This window comes from Citrus sinensis, chromosome 8 (genome assembly GCF_022201045.2).
Source record: "Citrus sinensis cultivar Valencia sweet orange chromosome 8, DVS_A1.0, whole genome shotgun sequence".
Taxonomy (NCBI): Eukaryota; Viridiplantae; Streptophyta; class Magnoliopsida; order Sapindales; family Rutaceae; genus Citrus; species Citrus sinensis.
Window position 1 is genome coordinate 18,715,853 of NC_068563.1, and position 11,435 is coordinate 18,727,287.

An 11,435-nucleotide genomic window follows, 5' to 3' on the forward strand; every position below is an offset into this window, starting at 1 on the left:
TTCATTGTGCTCAACTTATATTTCTCTTCTTCCTTTAATTGTTTGGATGTATTCTGAGATCAATATATTTATGTTTATTTTTCTCATCCAGATTATGAACTAAACTTACTTGTAGTTGAGTGACAAATAATCCAATGGGTTCTTGACTGTTCTTATATGTTGTTATGGTAATGCTGTAGCATTATACTCTAATAGTTTTTATGAATATAACTGTTATTTCAATTGATCGCCCATTTAATAGTTTCAATTAAGATAGAGCAGCAAAAGGGCATGTTTTAGCGGACATTATTAGAGTATTACTTGTTCTTAAGTCGAGTTTCCTGGATTAGGTTATCTTGAATCCTATAAGGGCAATACTTGAAGTTAAGGTTTGTGACATTCTAGACATAGGTATTCACCTTGTAGGGTAGAGAGATTAAAGGTTATAATATCGTACCATAAATATATGAGCAACTGGACATTGTTAGTAGATTTAAAGGTATGAGATTTCCAACATGTGATAGCTGTGGATGCAGATTTATTCTACCCATTGCTGCAGCACTTACTGTAACAACTGGTGCTAAATTGATAAACAACAGTTACCCTATTAGGAGAGTTTGATCATTCAACTACTATATTCGTAATTGAATCTTAGACACATTTAACTTAGATTATTTCATTACAGTATTGTTTTATTTCCATCTCTTGCAATTATTAGTTACGATAGAATTATTTGACAATTGTTTGTTTGGGTCTTTAGTTGATTTGCATTATTGTGATTGCTTTAGCATTTTGAGTAACATCAATCCCTGTGGAGACGATCTTGAATACTCATCACTTTATTACTTGTTGTGTATACTTGCACATTAGCATTGATAATAATTGATTATATAAATCAACCAATAGTACCCAACAAAATAACAACTCATCATCCTTGAACCAGATTCTTTTCATTAGGCCTATGAGGCCTTGCCTCAGTTGGACATCCTCAAACATGTAAGTATTTTAAACTAGGCTTTTTGTTCGTCCAAAGTTCATAAGGGATTCGGCAGTTGCTTTACTTAGAACCCTCTTAAGGATATACACTGCAATCTTAAATGCTTTTCCCAAAGTGATTTTGATAAAGTAAAATAACAAATCATACTCCTTACCATATCTTTAAATGTCATGTTTTGTATTTTAGTAACATCATTCATAATGGGTGAACCCAACATAATGTACTGTGAGATAATACTACATTCCTCTAATAACTTAGCAAACAATCTTGAATATTGTTTACATGAACCGTCATATTTGCCATAATATTCACCACCACGGTTAGATATGATACTTTTAGCTCTTTTATCAAGATGGTTCTCAACTTTTACCCTTAAACTTTTTAAACACATCTAACAACTGTGACTTTTCATAGAGAAGATATGTGTAGCCATGCCGAGAAAAACCATTTATGAATGTCATAAAATATTATTGAAATGGCCCAAAAATATATGTATGAATGTCATAAAATATTATTGAAATGACCCCAAAATATATGTATGAATGTCATAAAATATTATTGAAATGACCCAAAAATATATGTATGTATGAGTTCTAAGACGTCCAAAGTCTTGTTCGCTTCAAATCTTCTTTTGTTCGTTTGTTTCCCCTTGATACAGTTAAAACAAATATCAAAATCTGTAAAATCTAAGAGGTTGAAAATCTCTCTATTCTCATTGGTAAATTTTCTCTTTAAACCTTGTGTATTTAATTGTAGGAATCATTAAATGAAGCAATTATATCAAGCATATAAAGATTATCATTGCCTGACAAAGAACTGGAACCAACCAATTTTATATCATGAAACAAACAAAGTTTTTCATTCCCAAATAAACAAGAAAAACCAGATTTAACCAAAAAAGAAAATGAAAATCAAATTATGTTTAAAGGATGAAATAATAAATGTTTCATCAAGATACAAATAAAATCTAGTCTTTAATAATAATCTAAAATTTTCAATTGTTTCAACTTCAATCATCTTACCATTGCCTATATAGAGGTATTTTTCACCATCACTTGGCTATCGTAACTCAGGCAACCCTGTGTAGACACACTGATGTGAGTGGTTGCACCAGAATTTATCCATTACGTGTGTCTAGGTACCTAAGTTAAATCAACCTTAGAATAAACCAAATTAAAAAGCATACCTTTCTCAGCACAAGAGTGATAATTAGTGCAATGCTTCTTCTTCTGTCCTTCAACTCCACAGAAGAAATAACTAATATTTTTCATATCACCTGGTTTCTTTAGTTGTTTCTTTTGAGGTGCTTTATCTACAGCTTCCTTAACCTTGTTCTTTTTCTTGGCGATAGAAGTTGAGGCTAAGTGAGCACTTTCTGCCTTTTCTTTCTTCAGCCTACCTTCTTCATGCACACAATGTGATATGAGCTCATTGAGAGACCATGTCTCTTTCTAACAGTTATAGTTCACTTCAAACTGGCTAAACTGTTTTGGTAAGGATATTAAAACTAGATGCACTAGCAAGTCCTCAAGAGTTCAAGCTTAAGTGCTCTCAGTTTAGAAGCAAGATGAAATATCTTCGTAATGTACTCCTTGATATTGCCTTTACCCGTATACCTCATTGAAATTAGGTTTGTTAAAAGCATATAAATTTCAGCCTTTTCGTTCTTGACAAACCTCTTTTCAATTTATGCAAGGAACTTCTTAGCGATTATTGTCTTTTCAAACATTGAGCCTCTAAATTCTTTTGAAATGACCTTCTTCATTATTACAATACACATGCGATTTGATCTCTCCCACCATTTTATTTCCCTTTTATCATTAGGGTTACTCTCATCTGTAAGAGGTGGGGAAAAATCAACCCTTAGCACAAGGTCGAGATCCATGACTGCGAGAATTATTAAGAGATTCTCTTGCCCTGACTTAAAGTTAAAGTCATTTATCATAGGAATAAAATTGATTTTGGTAATAATATTAGTAGCAGACATAACTGAGTATAGAACCACAAACAAACAAAATAAGCTCATATAAGCCTCAAAATAAAAATAAATTCAAATAAAGATAAATCCCATCTCAAAATATATGTCACTCCATTAATATTTTATCTTTGGACAAAATATTAACTTGTAAGTGATACCTTGGTGTAGTAATTAAAAATTAATAGTAAAAACTTGTCAAATAGTAAATCATCCTTTGGGCCAATTTATTGTTCACATGTAAAATCAAATAATCATTACGCGTTTTTTACCACAAGTGCACATGTAATTCTATCATATATGGACTTTCTTTTGGGCCATTTGATATTCACAGAAATTACATACACATAATCGTTTATATTCCAAAATAAATTAATTTCCACAAGAGAGGCCATTTTAGTGACATGTTGTTTCAATTAATTCATCTTAAAAATATAAATAGACATACCAATATTTGAATTTAAAAATTGTAACCAAAATTACACAAAAAAAATTAGGTCAAAGTGAAAGTCAACAGTCAACGATCAACAATAGATCGGTCAATTGTTGACCAGTTCAGTTTGGAGCAATTTAGGTTGAGCAAACCGGATCCTGAATCAGCCCAAATCTTGAAACCCTAATCTCTTTTTTTTTTTTTCTTTCCTTAGGTGGCTATAGTTTAACCAAGTCACATAATGTGGGTGATTGCAGCTGACTTGCTGGCACAGCCCATGGTCGCATCTTGCCCGACCTGCAACCTCTTTTTTTATTTTCTATTTTTCTCATGGCCGCCGCTTTTTCCTCAAGCACCCACTTGCGTGCATGTCGTGCCTTGCCTGGCCAGCAAGGCCAACGTTGGTGGCTACCATTGTCTCTGGCCACAAACTTGAACCGAATACATGCTTTTTTTAATCCTTAAAAAGAACAAAACTTTAATAATTAATCAAAAAATAAATTTTATTATTAATGATTCAACATGAAAAGACTCTAATATAGGAACATTGATGTGGTGAAAGCCAACACCTATAATATAGGAACATTGATGTTTCACCAAGAATAAAAAAACGAATATGCGAAAGTGTACTTGAATCTATCATTCGCAATTACTCTCTATAGTTGTATGGTTGGCTCTCCAGATTAACACGTTCTCTTAGAGAATCCTTTAAATTTGCTTTGCTCTCTCTCTCTCTAATGATAGAATGTCAGAAAGAATACAACAATACGTGTGACCTAGTGACTATAACAACTTATATAGACTAGTTTGTCTGTCATATTTAAGTATTTCTAGTTCAGTCCATCATAGAAATAAAAATTATTCTTAAGTTTTTATAAATTAAAAGTCCACATCTAATTAGATATATTAAAAATTAAAAATTTATATTATTAAAAATCTTAATAGATCACTTTTCATCATAATTGACTTTGTATGACAGTTTACAAAATATAATTATTACCGTATAATTATCATGTGTATTCTTCACTCGGTGCCCGATCGAATCCAAATATTAGCAATTATTGAGAATTGGACCGAACAACGAAAATCCTGTAAAGCTTTGTAAAACAAAATAACCGAAAACAAATAAAAAAGCAACTTTCCTAAAAGCAACTTTCATGACCCCACGTTCTTATGGGTAAGTTACGGTATCCTTATCTTGTAGTCCAGTATTTTAAGATGGTTAAAAATTAAAAAAGTATGGTAGTCTTAAAATATTGTAGTCGCAGCCTAATTTGATTATCAAATAAGGAAAAAAAAAAGACAGAGAGAGTAATTAATTCTCTTAATCAGCCATCAAAATTGAATTAATTTCTTTCTTTAATTGCTGAAGTATTACAATAGAACCCTAAACAAATATTCCTATGTCTCTTATGTCAAGTGAATTGAAAATTTATCTATGAGCCTGTACATGAAAACAAAGGGGAAAAAATTAGGAGAAAAATGTTGTAAATTAATTAAATTAATTCCTACTAAAATCCTAATTGTAAAAAATGGCCCAAAAAATAATTAGACAATTTCCAAATCGGGCAGGCCATCATTATTAATATCAATGGTATCATTTAATCTTGTTCTTGTTCTATCTGCAGAGTCAATTTCTTCTAAGCCCTTTCTCTTGTTGTTAATATTGTTGGGTTCTTTAATCTCCTTTGATATTCCTTTCATGAGATGAGGTTTCAGCTTGTTCACATCTGCTAATTGAACTGGCTTCAAAAAGAATTCTTCAGCTCCTTCTTCCAAACATCTGATCATTAAATTGAAAAAATAAATAGAATTTCATAATCTTTAAATTACACACTTTGTAAGAAAAAAATTCATTAATGAGGAAAAAAAATTATATCTCACCTGTTAATTCTTGATGGGATATTTTCTGAGGACATGATCACAACAGGAATGTCTTTCAAAGATGCAGATTCCTGCGAAATTTAGACAATTTTTGTTTAGATTTTGAATTTAATGTGTATGAATTATATTTAATTTTTTTAAAATAAATTAAAATAAATGACAAATTAATTTACCTTGATCTTTCTAAGAAGATCATAGCCAGTCATCCCTGGCATGCAGTAATCTGTAATAATCAAATTTACTTGTATAACTTGTGAATTTGTTTGCTCATCTTCATTCAATAAACCCAAAAATTCCAAAGCCTTGTTACCAGAATCTACTGCAGTAACTGCAAAAAGTTTTGAAAAAAAAAACATTTTCATTAAACATTTATGAGTTTTATCGATAAATTTTGTCTATGATACCATATTTGACGAAAGCAAAATTTATAAATTGTTACCTTGATAAGAAGATGTTTTAAGGAGTCTTTCAATCAACTTTCTGTCGATGATACTATCGTCAACAGCAAGAACGTGAAACTGTGAATCAGTTATCATTCCCATAACTGAGAAAAATATATAACAAGTGTGTGGCTTGATTGTTTTGAAGCAAAGGGCAACAAAGAAGAAGATGATATGGGCAAAAACAAGGAAAGGGCAAAGGGAGTTATAAATGGGGAAGTGATGCAAAGACAAAATCTTTAGAATATCTGTACAGTTTGGAAAGCAAGATCCTGCAGATTTGGTAAAGAATCCTCAGGATCTTCTAGGTTGATTATTGAATTAGACAACAGGCAAAGAAGGTGCCATGTTTTTTCCCATTTTCTTTTATTAAAATACTATTGGACTTTTTCTTAATATTGTTTTTGACCCTTTGATAATAGATTAAGGCAAAAAATATTATTGTTTAGGGTTTAGCTCCACTATTGACCTTTTGTTTAAACTTAAGGCTATCCCTACTGTTGGCTTTTTGTTTAAACTTAAGGCTATTTCTTCAAAGCCAAAAACTATCTTTTGTTAAATTGGTCATATATATATATATTTTTTTCGTCTTTTTATGAGATTGATCAGAGTTCAAATCTCATCACATCTGTGAAAGTATTATTATTTTATTCTAAATTTCAAATGCTCAAACCAAATTTCAACGGTAATTCGTCAAGGCAGGTCCTATTGAGATTGGATTATAATAATTGTTTGTATTGTATTGTCTTAAATAATACTAAGAAAAAGAGAAAAGAAGGGGAAAAAAAAAAAAAGCTACTCCTCCAAGTCCTATACAAGTGCATGAACAATACCAACTCTATTGTTATTGAAAATATGATCTTTTTAAGTTATAATTTGTGTAACTTACAGTTCATACAAAAATTACGTGGACTTACTATTATGTCATTACATTTTACTACTTTTATATATGGGATGTAACTTACACTAGTTGTAACTTAACAAAAACCTTGAAAATAATACAACACTTGGTCTTTTGCTATTTTCTTAGAGAGCAAGTTAATTAATTTCTTTAATTCCAATTTTTTGAAAGGGGTTTTAACAAATTAACTTAATTACTCAAAAGTCAAAGGGCATCTAAATTTCTTTTTTCCTCGCAATTTGGATATCAATTGAATTGGGACAGTCATATGAATGATATAATATCAAATTAGAAGTCGATGCCAATTGTCAAATTAGATATCAGTTGAATTGAATTAATTTTTCTTAATTTTTAGTTTAAATTGTATGTATGATCTTTTTTTTAATTGTTTTAATTTTTTTCTTAAAGAATACTGGTTGTCAGAGATTTTTCTAACTGTATATTGGCGTAAGAGTAGGCAAGCCTTTAAATTAACAATCATGTGACAAATTTCGGTCAATAGATGTCGGCAGATCCTTTTTGTTTGAACATCTGTAAGTTCAATTATTCTTTCAACATCTTTTACTTTACATATCCCAATATCACTCCTTGATTACATTTTGAGATCTTGTATAATAAAGTATATATTGACCGGCAGATTTTTTTTTTTTTTTTGTCTATTCCCTATATCTTACTTTCTAATTTTTATTATTACTTTATTATAATACATTACAATTTTACTAATAATGCATCATAAGTATGTTTGGATTTGCCTCAATGCAACATAATTCGAACCCAATTTAAAAATATCTATCTACAAAATGAAGAAATTGAGTATATGCGTTAAGGACTCAAACCCTTACCTTTAAATACCCACTACTAGATTAAGAGCTCGTTTGGAATTATTTTTGAGAGATTCAAAAATAATTTTGAAAAATTAATAGCCAATTTTATTACCTAGTAAATTCTTTTAGAAATCACTTTTAGAAAACAAATCACTCTATTTTATTGTAAATTTTGAAAAGAATGAAAGAGCAATTTTTCAAGATCTGATTTTGATAATCAGTTTTATATTTAATATAAATTCATATGTATCCTCATATATATTATAAAAATCCAAAATTATCCTTATTAATCAAGAAATAATATCATTAACTTTAAAGAAATTACTATTATTACCAATTATACAGAGATAACAAAATAAAAAATTAAAAGTAATAATATGAAATATTTATTTTAGTTATCGGTTATTATAGAGGCATAACAAAAATATTTTATATAAATATTTATAAATATGTAAATAAATTTTATTTAACATTATATCTGATGAAGTCGTTTGCATTTTTACAACAGTTTAATAGTAAAATTTACCAAATATATACAATTGTTTTTAAAATTCACGTCACTTTTAAAAAGTCAAATTTAACAAATATTTAATAGCATCTCCAAAAGCCTCTATTAATTTTACTCTTCAAATATCTATTTGCTTACCTATGTGGCAAACAAAAGAGTGAAAAAAATATGTTATTCTCCAAAAGACTCTTCAAATATAAATAAGTTAATAGTATTTTAATCAGATAATTATTTTTTAAAAGGAAAAGTCAATAACAATTAAAGCATTTCTCTCTCTTTCTCCAATGAAAAATAATAAAATATAAATTGAAAAGTGAGAAATCAACTCTCCAAATTTGAAGAAAGAGAATCATCTCTTATTTGAAGAATCTTAATTAGAGTGTCTTTTGGACTCTTAAATATTGATGTGGCTCTTCAAATAAATAATAAAATCTCATTTGAAGAGTCTTTTGGTAATGCTCTAATTGATTGTCTTCATAGCTAATTATTTGTACTACACAATTAATAACAATTATTTTAAAAGTTAAAGCATTATTAAACTGGCCCTAAGAATTGATTGTCATGTTCCTATTATCTTTTGAATTTTAAAAATACAAATAACATATACTTTTGCTTCGAAATTCTAACTATAGTTGGAATTTCACTTGTATAAATATTCTCTCCTCAGTCTCTCGGTATCAATTTATATTGCTGTTGAGTGATATGCGCTTTGCTTATATTTAGAAGCTTGAATACTTTAAAATCAAACACAAAGCTGTTCCATTGACTATATTTGAACCAATTTTGACTACTTCTCGGTGGAATAAAGCAAAAAATTTTAAATTCTATTACTTGGGCTCATTAATTTGTTATTTTTGAAACAAAAAGTAAAAGAATTAATTTATTAATGGTCTCCTTTTTTATTTTGTTTTGTTTTTCGTAGCAGAAAATTTGACCATGCAACAACATTGTTCCAACAATTCCTAAAATCTTACCTTAATATTATTAGAGACAAGAATTCTTAAATCGGGGATCCAATGCATCACTAAGGTACTCTTTCTTTTCATTGTATTTCCTCTATTGGAAAAAGCTCACTGCACAAGTTGTAACTTTTTCAATTTTTTTCCTTAAATAAAAGTATTCTCTTCATAATGGAATTAGCTTTTAAGCTGTAGCATTATCCCAAGTTGCAGATAAATATTGTTAAAATATAAATTAAAAAAAAAATTAAATCCCAGCTAAGGACTGTGTGAAGGTGCCACATTTTCTAAGCGGCGGGATCATGTGCCGAGTGTGCTCTTAAACATCATTCCAAATTACCTTTTAGGGACACTTTACACATTCTCCCTTCAGTTTGATCAAGAAATATTTCAATGAAAATCAATAACATTGCTACACTTTTTCCCCTCTAGTTTGGGCAAGAGACACTTGCACCCAAACTCTCTAGTTTGGGTAAGGGACACTTGCACCCCAAACATAATAAGACTGATACATTTTCTCTACTCTAATTTCAAAACATAACAATTTCTCCCCTCCGGTTAATATTTAAATTATGATTTCTGTTACTATAATCCATTAAATTTTCGAATAAGTTCATAATTTCCTTGATCAATTTAAGTAACTTTCTTGACCTTGAAACAATTTAAGTGTTTTAGATACATATAAAATATTTATTTAAGTTGATATTGGTTAAAAAGAAAAAAGAAAAATGTAATTTTAAACATTCTGTTTAATTCAAAGTTTATAAGAATAAATAACAAATTTTATCAGAGAAAAAAAATACGAAATTTAGCTTAAGAAATGATTTTTTTTGTTGTTGAAAAAATTAGACTCCAAAGGGGCTTGATTTATGGGTAATTTTTAGGAACCTCCCCTAAGGTTTGGTGTATTAACACCTAAATAGAATGTATTTATGTAATTACATATACCTTCCCTACTGTTAGTATAAAAATATGTATAGTGTCAGATAGAAGAGTAAATGGGTTATTTTTACATACCTCCCCTGAGGTTTCACGTAATAACAGTTTAGTAGAAAGTATGACAATATTTTTAAATCCCTCCCTTGCTGTTAGTATTTCCGTCAGTTGACCGTTTGTGGACCGATAAAATAACAAAAACACCCTTTCAAGGCTAACAAGTGCAACTTCCTAGCTAATATTTGGCAATATTAAGAAATAAAAAGTTGTTCTCTCTCTAAAAATCTAATTAACTGGAAAAAAATTAAAATTAAAAATACCAAACCACTGGTGTTGCTGGTCATGTTCGCAGGAATACTCAGCTTCAAGATTTGGGGCCAAACTAAAAGTTGGGCTTGTGATAATGCGACGATAATTTAACACACACACACACACACACACACAAAGTCTGAAGCTGAAGTCATTGGCTACGATAACAAGCTGTGCAGACGTGGAGAGGCATGGAGGAACCGTCGAACCGAGAGGAATGATTGGATGAGAAAGGATGTGGCTCTTAGGGCTTGTTTTGTTTTGTGAAATTAGGAATTTGGGGATCGAAATCGTGGGCTGCAACGGCGAGACGTGGTGCGTCATGAAGGAATCACCGGGAGGGGTGACCGGATGAGGGAGGATGTGGCTGTTAGGGTTTGAATTTGGGGTTATGGATAGGCTGATCGATTTGAGGGCTTTGTTTTGTGAAATTGTTTTGTCTTCTAGCTGCTGACTCTGTTATCCATTTGGATTTTAGGGTTAACTAGAACAGAACCGAAAACCAAATATAATTTCAGGTTTGGTTCGATTCGGGTCAGCCCCTCATAGAATAGTAATCAAACTAACACGATTTTTCTGCTAATTCAACAAAAATCGAAATCGATAATCCTTTACAACAAACATCCACGACATGACAGCACCGATTTTTCCAACTTATATATCCAAAACGAAGAAAACCAAAGCCATGATTTACTGCAATAGTTTTTTTTTAATAATGAATTGGACCGGGTAATGGAGTGATGCAGTTGATTTTTTGCGCTTACCAATAGTAGTACAATTAACTTTTTAAGTTTTTTTTTTAATTTTAAATGAACTTTTACGATTTTAGCCTTGTATATTGATATTATACATAATTTTATACTAACAGCAGGGGAGGGATTTAAAAATACTGTCATACTTTCTATTAAACTGTTATTACATAAAACCTCAGGGGAGGTATGTAAAAATAACCCAAGAGTAAATATGTAAAAACATATTTAAAATTAAAAATATTTGCTTTTGCCAAATCATTAAAATTTTGACCCACTTGCCTGCTGTTGGCCCAACCTTGACCAGCCGGTCATGGCTCCACCAGCGACTGGTGGTGGTGCTTTGCCACTGCCGGAGTCCTCTCCTCACACCGGCGACCAACCCCATTCACGGCAACCTTTGAATCAACTGCGTCAATCAACACAAATTAACCCAAGTACATGGCTTTTTGAAGTGTCTCTTTTGCTTTGTGTTTTCCCTTCACTGAGAAAATATGTCAGCTAATATAATAAGCTTTGTTGGCTTAGATTTGATATTACA

The 11,435-nt window shown here is 30.5% G+C and overlaps 1 protein-coding gene across 1 annotated transcript; it reads right to left on the bottom strand.

Annotated features, from left to right (window-relative positions):
* Positions 1–4,725: 4,725 nt before the first annotated feature.
* LOC102628109 (two-component response regulator ARR9-like) lies at positions 4,726–6,188 on the bottom strand. The gene is made up of 4 exons (XM_006470875.4): positions 5,708–6,188; positions 5,442–5,596; positions 5,269–5,339; positions 4,726–5,167 (listed from the first exon to the last, which is right to left on the bottom strand). The coding sequence occupies exons 1-4, from the start codon at positions 5,808–5,810 to the stop codon at positions 4,933–4,935; spliced, it is 564 nt and encodes a 187-aa protein (XP_006470938.2). The 5' UTR covers positions 5,811–6,188; the 3' UTR covers positions 4,726–4,932.
* Positions 6,189–11,435: the final 5,247 nt, after the last annotated feature.